At 41.6% G+C, this 17,851-nt stretch overlaps 1 protein-coding gene across 4 annotated transcripts in view; it reads left to right on the top strand.

Annotated features, from left to right (window-relative positions):
* The window catches only part of LOC106576854 (suppressor of fused homolog), a 50,664-nt gene extending 34,572 nt beyond the window's left edge, over positions 1 to 16,092 (top strand). For 3 of the 4 annotated variants that reach the window (XM_045700677.1, XM_045700678.1, XM_014154331.2), the window contains 9 exons: positions 5,011 to 5,153; positions 5,269 to 5,354; positions 5,467 to 5,539; positions 5,696 to 5,852; positions 8,652 to 8,754; positions 9,200 to 9,334; positions 9,579 to 9,717; positions 9,786 to 9,854; positions 14,085 to 16,092. In XM_045700677.1, the coding sequence (XP_045556633.1) occupies positions 5,011 to 5,153; positions 5,269 to 5,354; positions 5,467 to 5,539; positions 5,696 to 5,852; positions 8,652 to 8,754; positions 9,200 to 9,334; positions 9,579 to 9,717; positions 9,786 to 9,854; positions 14,085 to 14,174 (995 nt within the window). In that variant the 3' untranslated portion in view covers positions 14,175 to 16,092. The remainder of the gene's footprint in view (positions 1 to 5,010; positions 5,154 to 5,268; positions 5,355 to 5,466; positions 5,540 to 5,695; positions 5,853 to 8,651; positions 8,755 to 9,199; positions 9,335 to 9,578; positions 9,718 to 9,785; positions 9,855 to 14,084) is intronic. The other variant, XM_014154332.2, reaches the window with a different exon arrangement.
* The last annotated feature ends 1,759 nt before the right edge of the window (positions 16,093 to 17,851 follow it).

Genomic DNA, 17,851 nt, shown 5'->3' with positions numbered 1-17,851 from the left:
CTGCCCCAGGTGGTAAGGGTAGGCAACAACATGTCTGCCACGCTGATCCTCAACACTGGTGCCCCTCCAGGCGTGTGTGCTTAGTCCCCTCCTGTACTCCTTGTTCACCCACGACTGCTTTGCCAAACACGACTCCAACACCATCACTAAGTTTGCTGACGACGCAAAAGTGGTAGTCGTGATCACCGGCAACAATGAGACAGCCTATAGGGAGGAAGTCAGAGACCTGCCAGTGTGGTGCTAAGACCACAACCTCTCCCTCAATGTGAGCAAGGAAAACGAGCTGATTGTGGACTACAGGAAAAGGCGGGCCAAACAGGCCCCCATTAACATCGACGGGGCTGTAGTGGAGCGGTCAAGATTTTCAAGTTCCTTGGTGTCCACATCACCAACAAACTATCATGGTCCAAACACACCAAGACAGCCGTGAAGAGGGCACGACAATACCTTTTCCCCCTCAGGAGACTGAAAAGATATGGCATGGGTGCCCAGATCCTCAAAAAGTTGCACTATCGAGAGCATCCTGACCGGTTGCATCACCGCCTGGTATGGCAACTGCTCGGCATCTGACCATAAGGCGCTATAGTGGGTAGTGCGTAGGGACCAGTACATCACTGGGCCAAGCTTCCTGTCATCTACTACTACATGTGGCTGAGGCCACATCGCATTGAAACAACTTGTTCCTGCAAAGATGTTGGGAAATGCAAGATGTCTGGCAGCTAAAATGGCGAATATTCTCTGTTTCTTGGAATACCACCTGCAACTACACACCTATGTTTATTAGAGTTTCTTTCTTACGAATCATGAGCGAAGAAATGATCACCAAGTAAAGGTTAGTTGAAAAATTGCTTCCAGTGCATTGTACTAGAAAAGGTGTAACGGTGTATGTTAGCATTCACATATCACTGTTAAGGTCCTCTGGGCTCTGGGGAAACTCAGGAAGTCTAATTTCCATTTCTCTCTCTGATGGGGGGAAGTGTGTTTAAACTTCGTCATACTTGACAAATTTCCTCTCATCTTAATAGTATTTTCTTTACATCTGTGAAAAATAAGTTTCCCTCTTTTCTCCCAGACCTTTCTTGGTGTGTTGTGTGCTCCACTTCGCTAAGTCTTTCAAATCACTTAACCATGCGCAATGATTACTTTGTGGGGATTCCTCTGGCAGGATCTCTTGCTTACTCTCACTGCTTCTTTCTCTTCTAATTTTTTTCCCCTCATCAAGCTACACACAATACCCCATAATGACAAAGCAAAAACTGGTTAGAAATTTTTGCAAATGTATTCAAAATCTACTGGAATATCACATTTACATAAGTATTCAGACACTTTTCTCAGTACTTTGTTGAAGCACCTTTGGCAGCGATTACAGCCTCGAGTCTTCTTGGGTATGATGTTACGGTATGAAGCTTGGCACAACTGTATTTGGGGAGTTTCTTCCATTCTTCTCTGGAGATCCTCTCAAGCTCTGTCAAGTTGGATGGGGAGCATCGCTGCACAGCTTTTTTCAGGTCTCTCCAGAGATGTCTGATTGGGTTCAAATCCGGGCTCTGGCATTCAGGACTGTGTGCTTAGGGTCGTTGTCTTGTTGGAAGGTGAACATTCACCCCAGTCTGAGGTCCTGAGCACTCTGGAGCAGGTTTTCATCAAGGGATCTCTCTGTACTTTGCTCCGTTCATCTTTGCCTCGATCCCGTCTGGTCTCCCAGTCCCTGTCACTGAAAACATCCCCACAGCATGATGCTGGCACCAACACGCTTCACCGTAGGGATGGTGTCAGTTTTCCTCCATATGTGACGCTTGACATTCAGGCCAACAATTTCAATCTTGGGTTCCTCAGACCAGCGACTCTTATTTCTCATGGTCTGAGAGTCGTTTAGGTGCCTTTTGGCAAACTCCAAGCGGGCTGTCATGTGCCTTTTACTGAGGAGTTGCTTCCATCTGGCCACACTACCATAAAAGCCTGATTGGTGGAGTGCCGCAGAAATGGTTCTCTCATCTCCACAGACGAACTCAAGAGCTCTGTAAGAGTGACCATCAGGTTCTTGATCACCTCCCTGACCAAGGCCCTTGTCCACCGATTGCTCAGTTTGGCCGGGCGGCCAGCTCTAGGAAGAGTCTTGGTGGTTCCAAACATCTTCCATTTAAGAATGGAGGCCACTGTGTTCTTGGGGGTCCTTGAATGCTGCAGACATTTTTTTGATACATTATCCAGTTGTAGAAACATCTCAAGGATGATCAATGGAAACAGGATGCACCTGAGCTCAATTTCGAGTCTCATAGAAAAGGGTCTGAATACTTATGTAAATAAGGTATTTTTGTTTTTTTGCAAACATTTCTAAAAACTTGTTTTTGCTTTCTCATTATGCAGTATTGTATGTAGATTGATGAGGGGGAAAAATTATTTAATACATTTGAGAATGCGGCTGTAATGTAACACAGAGGCAACTTTTATTTGATCAAAATACGTTTTTTGGCAGATGCCATCTGGAACGTGAAGTTTCATGAAGTTTCATGTGCCTTAATAACAAATGTGTATGTCATCTGTAAATACAAATAAAATTGTTAAATTATGAGCCTAGTTGGCTTAGCCATGGGAAAAGTCAACAACCTTCCCGCTAGCCATGATTGGCTGAGATGAGTGGGCTGGACATGCCGAGAGATGAGTTTGGATTGGTCTGCCATGTAGCACGCTTTTGTCTATAACATGAGCTGGTCGGTATGTGTAGGTACAATTTTTTGGAAAGATATCACATAGTACAACTGCATAAGGGTTGCTCTCCACTTTTAGGAGGACCGAGTTTTGAAATCCGTGGAATTAGAGTATGATAGCTAATTCTGGTGTTTGATTGTCGAAAAGACAACAGAGCGAAAAAGTGTTTCATACAACAGCCTTCTAAGGTCAACCATGGCATCCGTGATAGAGAGGGAGAAGTGTCCTTCCATGTTTACAGGAAAGATAGTCTAGCTAGCTACATTTTCAGCTATTACACATTTCAAATTTTGGCAAAGACGTTTACAAGTTAGTGTACTGTTAGCTAGCTAGCTAACATTAGCTTGCTAGCTAACGTTATGTGTATGATCTGTGTAGTAATATTATTCGTATCTCAGAGCCATTTGCATTGCTAGTTATAGCCTAATGTTAGCTAGCTAACATTGAACCTTGTTGGTTAGCTACCTGCAGATTCATGCAGGGTAGTAACCTTATGAGTTGGGATTATCAAATCAAATTTATTTATATAGCCCTTCTTACATCAGCTGATATCTCGAAGTGCTGTACAGAAACCCAGCCTAAAACCCCAAACGGCAAGCAATGCAGGTGTAGAAGCACGGTGGCTAGGAAAAACTCCCTAGAAAGGCCAAAACCTAGGAAGAAACCTAGAGGAACCAGGCTATGAGGCGTGGCCAGTCCTCTTCTGGCTGTGCCGGGTGGAGATTATAACAGAACATGGCCAAGATGTTCAAATGTTCATAAATGACCAGCATGGTCAAATAATAATAATCACAGTAGTTGTCGAGGGTGCAACAGGTCAGCACCTCAGGAGTAAATGTCAGTTGGCTTTTCATAGCCGATCATTGAGAGTATCTCTACAGCTCCTGCTGTCTCTAGAGAGTTGAAAACAGCAGGTCTGGGACAGGTAGCACGTCTGGTGAACAGGTCAGGGTTCCATAGCCGCAGGCAGAACAGTTGAAACTGGAGCAGCAGCACGGCCAGGTGGGCTGGGGACAGCAAGGAGTCATCATGCCAGGTTGTCCTGAGGCATGGTCCTAGGGCTCAGGTCCTCCGGAAGAGAGAATTAGAGAGCGCATACTTAAATTCACACAGGACACCGGATATGACAGGAGAAATACTCCAGATATAACAGACTGACCCTAGCCCCCGACACAAACTACTGCAGCATAAATACTGTGCTGCTGGCAACGTAGTTCATTGTTTAGCGAGCTAGCTAAATATCTAAACAAAGGACTCCACTATGCAAGTAACCATTTCAATAGAAAGTTCATGATGTCACTGCAACAACTGTCGATAGACGTAGCCAGAGTGAATTTACCAGCTATCTACTCCGATTTCAGAGCACTGAGTGTGGCAGAGTGCAGAATAACTTTAGAATTTATGAACGTTCAACACCCGTTGAATATGACCAGTGTCAGTAAAAGTTGAAAAAAAAGTATAATTAAATTGTTGCCAGCAGCACAGTTGCAGTCACCAACACTCTGGATAACATGAAAACAGCCTAACCAGCTCTGCTAGTGCGAGTAAAATGGTCAGAGTTAGCTGTTCTGGCAGCAGCTAGCAAGCTAGCCAACTTTAGCCAGTTAGCTTGGGTGCTTGACTACTGCTGTTAGGTCTGAACGCTCCGAGAGTGAAGCGCTCTGAATTTACGAACGGACAATCTGACAACGCTCTTAGTTTTCGAACGCCCAGAGCACACTCTGGCGCTACAAATAAAATTTACGAACACACCCGTAGTATAAACCAGCCTTTAGTCTTGAAATCTTTGGTTGTTTAGGAAATACTTAGCGATGGGTGGAGCTAAAGCTTAAGAGGGTGTGAACGATACTCAATGGGTGTAGACAAAGAAGAGCTCTCCAGTAAGCGTACCAAAACATTCAAGGGCCATTTTCTGGAAAGTGAGGTTACAAGTTTATCAACTTAAATAGCAGAATTACTTTCCCATTGTTCCTCAAATGTAGTGTATGATATACCATGTTCTAGCTCTGAGTCTCTACTTTTATCTAATGTAAAAAACACAATTTTAAAATGTTCCTACATAAGACCGAATCGAGCCGGTCAGTCACAAATCTGGAAAAAGTAAAGGGGTCTGAATACTTTCCGAATGCACTGTATACATACACTCCCCTTTTTCCTCACTTTTTCTCCTATCATTCTTACCATCACTCTTTTCTTTGTCTGATGATCCTTTCTCGTTTGCTGTTAGGCTAGTGATGAGAAAACTGTAACATATTTTCCAATATATCACAGAGTGGTCTTTCACATCCATCTTTCCTGTAGAAAACACATTTTGCAGTGGAGACCACATATCGTGGCACAGTCCCCTGGACAACAGTGAGTCTCGTATCCAACACATGCTGCTCACTGAGGACCCCCAGATATCGCCGGTCCACACACCCTTCGGCCTGGTCAACTTCCTGCAGGTGAGCTAATCTAGCCCCAGGCTCTACGGCCTACTCCCTCAGAGTCTATAATAGCCTTCTGTGTGTGTCCTTTTACCCTCTTTCTTTTTGTGTGTTAACTCCCTCTCCTCTGTAGATTGTGGGTGTGTGTACAGAAGAGTTGCAGGCGGCCCAACAGTGGAACGGCCAGGGAATACTGGAGCTTCTCCGAGGGGTCCATGTGTGAGTTTGAAATATGAGACACCTCCCTGCCAGACTACCAGTCTTATTTCATATTAACCCAGTGTGACCGAGTCCATGATTCTCTTTTCTCCACCATGCTGTCTGTGTTCAGTGCCGGAGGACCCTGGTTGATAACTGACATGAGGAGAGGAGAGACCATGTTTGACATCGACCCGCATTTACAAGTAAGGCTTTGATTAGTTACTTTGTGTATTAATTCAAATTGTATTTTCATTCAAACAGCGCCACCTGCTGGTTCAGTCCCCACAATGTGTTTGAGTGTGCGTTAATGTGTGTGTGGGCTAGTGTTAAGGTTTGCGTGTGTGTTTGCTCATCCTAAGCAGGAGCGTGTGGACCAGGGTATAGAGACAGAGGGATCCAACTTGAGTGGCGTGAGCGCAAAGTGTGTGTGGGACGACCTCAGCCGGCCTTCCGAGGATGAAGAGGACAGCCGCTCCATCTGTATAGGATCTCAGCCACGAAGACTGTCGGAGAAAGGTATAACACACACACACACACACCTAACTTATATCCCTAGACAATTCTAATGGGCCATCATAGATCTGACCTGGGTTGTGTTCAATAGGCACCAACTTTTTTTTCTTTTTTTTTTGAAACGGGGAGGGACTATCTGGACTTCTCCAATAAGAACGGCTCATATTTGTTTTCTGTTGCAAAACTATATGCATACATACATACATACATACATACATACATACATACATACAGTTGAAGTCGGAAGTTTACATACACCTTAGCCAAATACATTTAAACTCAATTTTTCACAATTCCTGACATTTAGTCCTAGTAAGAATTCCCTTTCTTAGGTCAGTTAGGATCACCACTTTATTTTAAGAATGTGAAATGTCAGAATAATAGTAGAGTGATTTATTTCCGCTTTTATTTCTTTCATCACATTCCCAGTGGGTCAAAAGTTTACATACACTCAATTAGTATTTGGTAGCATTGCCTTTAAATTGTTTAACTTGGGTCAAATGTTTTGGGTAGCCTTCCACAAGCTTCCCACAGTAAGTAGAATGAATTTTGGCCTATTCCTCCTGACAGAGCTGGTGTAACTGAGTCAGGTTTGTAGGCCTCCTTGCTCACACACGCTTTTTCAGTTCTGCCCACACATTTTCCATAGGATTGAGGTCAGGGCTTTGTGATGGCCACCCTAATACCTTTATTTTGTTGTCCTTAAGCCATTTTGCCACAACTTTGGAAGTATGCTTGAGGTCATTGTCCATTTAGAAGACCCATTTGCGACCAAGCTTTAACTTCCTGACTGATATCTTGAGATGTTGCTTCAATATATCCACATAATTGTCCTTCCTCATGATGCCATCTATTTTGTGAAGTGCACCAGTCCCTCCTGCAGCAAAGCACCCCCACAGCATGATGCTGCCACCCCCGTGCTTCACGGTTGCGATGGTGTTCTTCGGCTTGCAAGCCTCCCCCTTTTTCCTCCAAACATAACAATGGTCATTATGGCCAAACAGTTCTATTTTTGTTTTATCAGACCAGAGGACATTTCTCCAAAAAGTACGATCTTTGTCCCCATGTGCAGTTGCAAACCGTAGTCTGGCTTTTTTATGGCGGTTTTGGAGCGGTGGCTTCTTCCTTGTGGAGCAGCCTTTCAGGTTATATCGATATAGGACTCGTTTACTGTGGGATAGATACTTTTGTACCTGTTTCCTCCAGCATCTTCACAAGGTCCTTTGTTCTGGGATTGATTTGCACTTTTCGCACCAAAGTACGTTCATCTCTAGGAGACAGAACGCGTCTCCTTCCTGAGTGGTATGACGGCTGCGTGGTCCCATGGTGTTTATACTTGCGTACTATTGTTTGTACAGATGAACGTGATACCTTCAGCCGTTTGGAAATTGCTCTCAAGGATGAACCAGACCTGTGGAGGTCTACCATTTTTTTTCCTGAGGTCTTGGCTGATTTCTTTTGATTTTCCCATGATGTCAAGCAAACAGGCACTGAGTTTGAAGGCAGGCCTTGAAATACATCCACAGGTACACCTCCAATTGACTCAAATGATGTCAATTAGCCTATCAGAAGCTTCTAAAGCCATGACAACATTTTCTGGAATTTTCCAAGCTGTTTAAAGGCACAGTCAACTTAGTGTATGTAAACTTCTGACCCACTGGAATTGTGACACAGTGAATTATAAGTGAAATAATCTGTCTGTTAACAAGAAATTTGTGGAGTGTTTGAAAAACGAGTTTTAATGACTCCAACCTAAGTGCATGTAAACTTCCAACTTCAACTGTATGTACATACATACATACATACATACATACATGCATGCATGCATGCATGCATGCATAAAGTGCCAGTCAAACGTTTGGACACACCTACTCATTAAATGTTTTTTATTTTTACTATTTTCTACTTTGTAGAATAGTAGTGAAAAAAATTCAAAAGGCACTCGCACATCTGAGCAATCTTTTTGCAGGTGCATGGCAACAGTTGAACAAGATGAAGGAAAAGGTTTCCTTTTTCCTTCATCTAGAATAATAGTGAAGACATCAAAACTATGAAATGACACATATGGAATCATGTAGTAACCAAAAAAGTGTTAAGTCAAAAAATATTTGAAGTAGCCACTCTTTTCCTTGATGACAGCTTTGCACACTCTTGGCATTCTCTCAACCAATTTCACCTGGAATGCTTTTCCAACAATCTTGAAGGATTTCCAACATATACTGAGCACTTGTTGGTTGCTTTTCCTTCACTCTGCGGGCCAACTCATCCCAAACCATCTCAATTGGTCAAATAGCCCTTACACAGCCTGGAGGTGTGTTGGGTCATTGTCCTGTTGAAAAACAAATGATAGGATGGCATATCACTGCAGAGTGCTGTGGAAGCTATGCTGGTTAAGTGTGCCTTAAATTCTAAATAAATCACTGACAGTGTCACAGCAAAGAACCCCCACACCATCACTCTTCCATGCTTCACGGTGGGAACCACACATGCAGAGATCATCCATTCACCTACTCTGCGTCTCACAAAGACACGGCAGCTGGAACCAAAAATCTCAAATTTGCACTCATCAGACCAAAGGACAGATTTCCACCGGTCTAATGTCCATTGCTTGTCTTTCTTGGCCCAAGCAAGTCTGTTCTTCTTTTTATTGGTGTCCTTTAGTAGTGGTTTCTTTGCAGCAAATCTATTGGGCACTACCCAGATAAGTGTAAGCAATATTGTGATTTAAGTCCTTACGGAGTGATTTTGTGTCCTAATGTTACTGTATGTCTAAAAACTAACCCAATGGTTTGTCCACTGCAGATACAGAGCAGATCAGAGAAGCCCTGAGGAAAGGACTGGAGTTCAACACTAAAGCAGCACTACCCCCTATCAACTCACAGAAACAAGGACACGACAGGCCTCAGTGAGTACATACCCACACAGTGCAGCTGCTATTTACTCACTTTCCCACTCGAAATGTTCATTCTGAGTCAGCATTCAGGCACACACACTCCACTCATGTTTTTCTCTTTCCTCTCAAGCGGTGATGTCACATCAACAGCTTTCACCCCCTCCTTTGTATTGTTCTCTAGAGTAGACTATACACCTGCATACGCCTCCCCTTAACCCATCCAGAGACCATGCCATGAGACCCAAGTGTGTACACAGTATTGGGACATTGAACAACACAAGATAGGTGTATGAAATTGTATGTGGTACAATTCTCCCCCTGGTTTCTCCGTACATGTCCAGTTCCATAGCAAAGTCATTCACACACTTTATAGGGAGCTACACACCACCATCGGACTTGTTTCCCCTGAACATAAGTGGTCATTTAAATCTCTTTCTGACTCCCCTTCTTTCTCTAGAAGTCGTAAGGACAGTCTGGAGAGTGAGAGTTCAGCGGCCATCATTCCTCACGAGCTAGTTCGTACCAGACAACTGGAAAGTGTTCATCTGAAATTCAACCAGGAGTCAGGAACACTGCTGCCCCTCTGTCTCAGGTACACACACACACACACTGGAGTTGGGGGTGAGCCTGGGTCTTCCCACATACATACAGATTACATAAAACAAGACCAGGGTCATCTGAGCCCTTTGTGTATGAAAGCGGGAGAGATTGGGAGTGGCGTGTGAGAGAGAGACGGAGGGTGAGAAGAAGCAGGCTCTCCAATCCAGCAAACTTCTTACATACTGTATGTATTCAGTGATTTAATGATTATTGTGCTCGTCATCTTCTATGCTTAGGGGTCGTTTGCTCCATGGTAGACACTTCACCTATAAGAGTATTAATGGAGACACAGCCATCACCTTCGTATCCACTGGAGTAGAGGGGGCCTTTGCTACTGAGGAACACCCGTACGCCGCACATGGACCCTGGCTACAGGTAAACACACAAACTGCTTCAAGTGCATACTTGCTGCATGTACTTATGTTACCATATCTCCTTCTCAGATATTGCTGACTGAAGAGTTTGTTGAACAGATGCTTGGAGACCTATCGGAGCTCAACACTCGAGAGGAGGTGAGGGAAACGCCTTTTACCATTCTTTACAGGGGTAATATAAAGAATGGAGTGGCTGTGGATTTGAGTTCTCTGGAACCCTCTTCCCGACAGCTGAAGGTACGAAGCTTCTGTGCATGTGTGGGATTCTCTACTTTACGCACACTCTGCTCTACTCGTTCGGCTGCTCAGAGAACAGGCTAATGTGATGAATTGAGAATGGTGTTTGTTTAATAAAGTTAGATCAAAGCTGAATCAATGTCTACGAGATCAACGATAGTATTCTACACAAGAGAATATAATACAATATAACATTATTGTAAGACAAAAACACCACGTTTTCTTAGGAGATTTATGGATTGTGCGAGTGGTTGCATTTTTCTATAATGTGGCCAAAATTCAACTGTGCACTACTGTTGGCAAAATACAGTACCTTCAGAAAATATTCATACCCCTTGACTTATTCCACATTTTGTTGTTACAGCCTGAATTCAAAATGTATTACATTGATTTTATTGTTCCACCTATCTACACACAATAACCTATAATGACACAGTGAAAATGTGCGTTTAGAAACTGTAGCAAATGTATTGAAAATGAAATATCTAATTTACATAAGTATTCAGTCAATACTTCGTAGAGGCACCTTTTGCATTGATTACAGCTGTGGGTCTTTCTGGTAAGTCTCTAAGAGCTTTCCACACCTGGATTGTGCAACATTTGCCAATTTTTTGTAAAAATTATTTTCAAAAATCTTGAAGCTCTGTCGAATTGTTTGTTGATCATAGCTAGAAATACATTTTCAGGTCTTGCCATAGATTTTCAAACAGTTTTAGTCAAAACTGTATTGTGGCCACTCAGGAATATTCACTGTCTTCTTGGTAAGCAACTTGAGTGTAGATTTGGCTTTGTGTTTTAGGTTATTGTCCTGCTGAAAGGTGAATTGATCTCCTGGTGACTTGTGGAAAACAGACTGAACCATGTTTTCCTCTGTGCTTAGCTCCATTCGGTTTCTTTTTTTTATCCTGAAAACTCCCCAGTCCTTAACGTGATACAGCCACCACTATGCTTGAAAATATGGAATGTGGTACTCAGTTATGTGTTGTATTGGATTTGCACCAAACATAACACTTAATGTTCAGGACAAAAAGTCAATTTCTTTGCCACATTTTCTTGTTGTTGCAGTATTACTTTAGTGCCTTGTTGCGAACAGGATGCATGTTTTGGAATATTTGTGTTCTGTACAGGCTTCCTTCTTTTCACTCTGTCATTTAGGTTAGTATTGTGGAGTAACTACAATGTTGTTGATCCATCCTCAGTTTTCTCCTATCACAGCCAATAAAATGTTTTAAAGTCACCATTGGCCTCATGGTGAAATCCCTGTGCGGTGTCCTTCCTCTCAGGCAACTGAGTTAGGAAGGACGCCTTTACCTTTGTAGTGACTGGATGGTTTATCATTACACCCAAAGTGTAATTAACAGAATTAATTACACCAAAGTGTAATCAACACCAAGGGATATTCAATGTCTGCTTTTTTTTCCCTCTTTTTTTTTTTTACCCATCTACCGATAGGTGCCCTTTGCAAGACATTGGAAAATCTCCCTGGTCTTTGTGGTTGAATCTGTGTTTGAAATTCACTGCTAGACTGAGGGACGGTAACAATTATCTGTATGTGTGGGGTACAGAGATGAGGTAGTCATTCTAAGATCATATTAAACACTACTGCACACAGAATGAGTCTATGAAACGTATTATGTGACTTGTTAAGCACATTTTTACTCGTGAACTTATTTCGGCTTGGCATAACAAAGGTTGAATAATTATTGACTCAAGACATTTAAGTTTTTTTATTAATTTGTGACCATTTCTGAAAACATAATTCCACTTTGACATTATGGGGTATTGTGTGTAGGCCAGTGACAAAAAAAATGAGGCTGTAACACAACAAATATTGAAAAAACTCAAGGGTTGTGAATACTTTCTGAAGGCACTGTATGTGCTTTGATTGAAACAACACACAGGTATTCTACAGTTTAACACCATCACTGTACATACAGTGCATTCGGAAAGTATTCAGACGCCTTGACTTTTTCCACATTTTATGTCACCGCCTTCGACAAATTGATTAAATTATACATTTTTACTCATCAATCTACACACAATATCCCATAATGACAAAGCGAAAACAGGTTTTCAGAATTTTAGAAAATGTATCACAATTAATAAACTGCCTTATTTACCTAAGTATTCAGACCATTTGCTATTAGACTTGAAATTGAGCTCAGGTGCATCCTGTTTCCATTGATAATCCTTGACGTTGTACTATTTTCTACATTGTAGAATAAAAGTGAAGACATCAAAACTATGAAGTAACACATATGGAATCATGTAGTAACCAAAAGTGATACACATCAAAATATATTTTATATATGAGATTCTTCAAATAGTCACCCTTTGCCTTGATGACAGCTTGCACACTCTTGGCATTCTCTCAACCAGCTTCACCTGGAATGCTTTTCCAACAGTCTTGAAGGAGTTTCCACATATGCTGAGCACTTGTTGGCTGCTTTTCCTTCACTCTGTGGTCCAACTCACACCAAACCATCTCAATTGGGTTGAGGTCAGGTGATTGTGGAGGCCAGGTCATCTGATACAGCACTCCATCACTCTTTCTTGGTCAAATAGCCCTTACACAGCCTGGAGGTGTGTTGGGTCATGGCGGGATGGCGTATCACTTCAGAATGCTGTGGTAGCCATGCTGGTTAAGTGTGCCTTGAATTCTAAATAAATCACTGACAGTGTCACCAGCAAAGCACCCCCACACCATCACTCCTCCATGCTTCACGGTGGGAACCACATGTGCAGAGATCATCTGTTCATCTACTCTGCGTCTCACAAAGACATGGCGATTGGAACCAAAAATCTCAAATTTGGACTCATCAGACCAAAGGACAGATTTCCACCGGTCTAATGTCCATTGCTTGTGTTTCTTGGCCCAAGCAAATCTGTTCTTCTTTTTATTGGTGTCTGTTAGTAGTGGTTTCTTTGCAGAAAATCGACCATGAAGGCCTGACTCACACTGTCTCCTCTGAACAGTAGATGTTGATGTGTCTGTTACTTGAACTCTTAAGTATTTATTTGGGCTGTAATGTCTGAGGCTGGTAACTAATGAACTTATCCTCTGCAGCAGAGGTAACTCTGGGTCTTCCTTTCCTATGGCGGTCCTCATGAGAGCCAGTTTCCTCATAGCACTTGATGGTTTTTGCTACTGCACTTGAAGAAACTTGCAAAGTTATTGAAATTTACCAGATTGACTTAAGGAAATAAATTCCACAAATTAACTTTTAACAAGGCACACCTGTTAATTGAAATGCATTCCAGATGACTACCTTATGAAACTGGTTGAAAGAATGCCAAGAGTGTGCCAAGCTGTCATCAAGGCAAAGGGTGGCTACTTTGAAGAATCTCAAATATGAAGTATTTTGATTTGTTTTACACTTTTTTTCTTGCTTACTACATGATTCCATATGTGTTAATTTATAGTTTTGATATTTTCACTATTCTACAGTGTAGAAAATAGTAAAAATAAAGAAAAAACCTGGAATGAGTAGGTGTGTCCAAACTTTTGACTGGTACTGTATATACATTTGCAAACATTCCTAGGAACCTGTTTTTGCTTTGTTGTTATGGGGTATTGTGTTCAGGTTGGGGGGGAAACGATTTAATATATTTTAGAAAAAGGCTGTAACATAACTAAATGTTGAAAAAGTCAAGGTCCTGAATTCTTTCCGAATGCACTATAAATTCAAATCAACACTCATATAAATGCATATTTCCATGAAACTGATTGAGGTCAAAAGTTTGGTATGCAGATGCTGCATGGACGTTTCGCCGGTAAAACTTGAAGAATTATCACTCACGATTGACGGTGAGAAATGTGAAGGGAGGGTGACCATGAAAATGTGTGCCTAAAGTAGAGGTAAAGAAATGCATGCGCCGAATGTGATTAGGATCTCTGGGGAAGGCTTCCGGGGGGGACTACCTATGGATCTGCATCCACGGCCTATAAAGAAGCTGTTCTGTAATATTACGGTTGCAAAATTACAGAAGTTCCTCGATTTTTCTGAAATCCTGGTTTGAGAATTACCGTAATAAGCAGGGAAGGAAAAACCCTGCAAAGTTTCTGGAATTTTAACTTTGTTCTGCATCTGTCATTAAATGTTTTTCCCCTGTTTTGATTCCTCCTTCCAGACCAAGTTACCGAAGGAATATAGCTGGCCAGAGAAGAAACTGAAGATCTCGGTCCTGCCTGACTCTGTGTTTGACAACCCTCTGCAGTGAGACTGGGATCCACTCCTCTTTTCAGAATACTCTGGACCTCCTTACAGTCAGTTCCCATGGATGGACCTGCTCACCCAGCCTTTAAATGGGTCATGTTCATTAGGACAAATTGTAGCAAAGTGTTTTGCAACAGAATATGAAAACACATTTTTATTTTTTATTTTTTTTATTGGACAAGTTCAGATTGTAACACACACACATGTTTCGGACATTTATCTCTCATTTTGTGCCTACTGAACACAACCATGCTCTTTTCCAGGGGCTCTGGTCTGCCTTGTATACCCAGGGTGAGAGAATCTGACCCAGCTACTGCAGGATGTCTATCACATCTTCCTTTGACTGTAGACTGTTACTGCCTTCTCTGACCTACCCACCTTTTTTCTACTGGGTTTTTCAAACCTTTAGAAACATCTGGAAATGTTCTGGAAACTGTTTCTCCAAATAGCTGCCTTGTTAGATGAGACGTGATTGCCATGCCTTGTGAATGGGTCAAATGTATAGTTATAATGAGACATCCACTAGACTCGATAAGTTTGTAACACAAGCAAAGATGCAGGGTCAGTTGATTTAGTTCAAACATATGTTTTTTTTTTTTTGTGGAATCTTGTTTATTTCAATGTTTTCATGAATGTCGCTAATTATAACTGGTGAGGTAAAAATAAGGAAAAACTATACCAAATCTATTCTTTTTTTAATTATTGATCATCTCTCTTTGCCATTATCATTCACCTGATGAGATCTTATTTTTATTTTGTCTGGGCAAGAAAAGTTTGACCCCTGGCAAAGGGTGCCATTTTGGATGCCGACTCTGTGAAAATCAATCAAACCACATAATTCTCTCATTCTATTGTGTGTGTCTGTCAAATATTTGTTCAAATCTTAGTTCTCCCTCTTTGCCTAGAGAGCCCAATTATTTTATAGAGTAAGATTTTTTGTGTGTATTTTCCCTTCATTTGATTTTGGATCAAGATTACCCTATTATGTAACTTGCTCATGAAATGTATCTCTAAAGCTCTGCAATGACTCAACTACTATCAGTGGAAAGATTGTGTTTGTAAGAGTTTTTATAAGGGCTGAGAGAGAGTGAAACGTGGGAGAGCGTTTCAGAGAACGTTCCATGTGGCCACACAAAGTTTAGTATAACTTTCTCACTGATTAACAGTGTTGATTATTGTGTTTCTTGTCCTTAATTGAATCAGAGTTGTTGATAGAACTCACACTAATTCCCCCATCTCTGTGTTTGTTTTTAGGAGGTCAATAGAACTTGTCAAACCCTTGGTCGACTCCACGGTTCTGATCAATACTTTCTTGGGAACTCATTCTTTAGTTTTGATACCAAAGCCAAAACTTATGATACTTTGTCCTTTATCACTGTCACAATGCGTGTCCTCAACTGTTACATTAATGTATTGTGTTCTCATAGATTGACGCTCGCTGCCGTTTGTCTACCAAGGCCTTAGTGTTTAGACTCCATGTATTGTCTAGACTATCCACTGCCTACTGCTCCTGTATTTTAATGTACATCGGTTTCAATCAAGGACCTCGGTCTTCATAGACTTACAGCATCCCAGATATCTCTAATGCCGTGACTGCATTCCATAGCTAGATAGTCAAGAACAGGAGCTAAGTAACTCTTTCTTCTCTTTCTACAGTGGCCTCCTGTTCACAATATGTATTTTACTATGTCTTTCTGTTTTTATTCCCGAGTGAAAATGTAAAAGAGCTTTTATTAGGGCATTTTTGAAAGGTGAGTTTTGTAATACTGTTATTTTATAATGAGTGAATGAATTACTTAACAGCCTGTTTCTATGTAATCACAAGTGCATTAAACATAAATGTACATTAAAGTCAGTGGTTTTTGGTCTAATGGTCTATTGACATACTGAAGTGTAAATAAATGAAAGACATGCTTCGGTGACTACGAAGTATTATTTTTTTTTTATATGAGTGAGCCAGCAATATGTGCATGATGCATCCACTAGAGCGAGAGAGGGAGGAATAATGTGGTGCACATATCTACACGTGATGAAGTATGCAATGTTCGGTAACCGCTTTTGGGCACTACTTTCTGAACGACTGGCTGAAAAATATCCAAAAGTACCGGCGAATCTCTTTTAATTGTTTCCATATATTGAATATATAATTAGATATGTAGAAAGGTGTATTGAATGTTTTGGTATTGTTTTGACATGGGAGATTCTCAATTGGGCAAAAGTTCATCCTCTTGTCGACGACTCCGTCCTCCTTTACTTTGTGACCGGGAAACCAATAAGTGGTCTAGGAGGGTGTCAATTGGCTAGTAGGTGAATGGAGGAGTGTCCTCCTTGCCTCTTCCCATCGAGGAAGCACAAGCGAGTCCTTCGTGGAAGAGTTTTGAGATCCGCCACGCCGTTTGAATCAGCTCCTGTTTTGTCCGAGGAGAAAAGCATGCATATATTTAAAATAAGTAGCATATAGTTTTTATCTATAACATTTCTAGCACAACTAGCTACATTTTGTTTACTACTTTACACATTTATTTTGGGATTCCACCCCTGTAAATGTCACTTGCATGATGACCCGCTAGTGAAGGAGAGTAATTTCATACAAGCGCATTTGTTTCTACATTTCCTCTCCTCGCTCCCTCTCCTCGATTACCTTTGAACTTTTTCCAGAGGATGGAGGAATTTGAGAAAAACCAATTGAGAATCTACCAATGATTTCCTCTGTAGTATTCTCACCTTCAAGAGACGCTCTGATACATGCATTCGCAGTGGTAGGCCTACATAGGACAAAGACTGAAGCAGAACGATAACTTTCATATGATTCCACCCCCCTGGGTATCATAATGAGAATCTCGGATGAGTTGCCCCAGAGCCATATATTTGCTGATATTTTGCGGATGAGTTGTTATTTTAAAGGGTAACTCCCAACCCCAATTTCAGACTTTGCCCAACACCTTCAAAAAAAAAAAATCATGCATTCAGGTGAGAAGTTGTCGGTGGGGGTAAATGGCACATCAAATACCAGCTGTTCCACTGTTCAGTACTGCTGCTCCTCCAGCCACGGACACGCTGTCTGCGACATGGAGGTCAGGCACAACGACCTACGGGTAAGTCAGCAAGAGGTGGAAAAAGTTGTGGTAAGCGGCAAGGAAGCAGGACTAGGCCTGTAGAAGTTGAAACTAACCATTGGTCAAGGGTCAGATACTGTATATCATCCCCCTGATGGATAAGGTTAGGATTAGGGATATAGTCTGATCCTAGAACTGTGTGGTTTGAGGCAAGCAGGCAGTCTACCTCTGTCTCTCCAGGTTTAAAAATCAAATCCATTTTTTGTTGTTTTTGCTTTGTACTCCAGCACTTTGGATTTGAAATGATACAATGACTGAGGTTAATGTGCAGACTGTCAGTTTTAATTTGAGGGTATTTTCATCCATATCGGGTGAACCATTTAGAAATTACACGACTTCTTGAACAGTCCCCCCATTTTAGGAGACCAAAGGTATTGGGACAAATTCACTTACGTGTGAATTTGGATAGTCTCAAATGAATTGTGAATAATGAGTGAGAAAGTTAGACGCACAAATAGCATACCCCCAAGACATGCTAACTTCTCACCATTACAATAACAGAGGTGGTTAGCATTTTTTGGGGGTATGATATTTATGCCTCTAACTTTCTCACTCATCATTAGTC

Source organism: Salmo salar, chromosome ssa18, assembly GCF_905237065.1.
Source record: "Salmo salar chromosome ssa18, Ssal_v3.1, whole genome shotgun sequence".
Lineage (NCBI taxonomy): Eukaryota > Metazoa > Chordata > Actinopteri > Salmoniformes > Salmonidae > Salmo > Salmo salar.
Note: the sequence above shows the minus strand (reverse complement) of the source record. Positions and strands in the feature narration are given on the sequence as shown.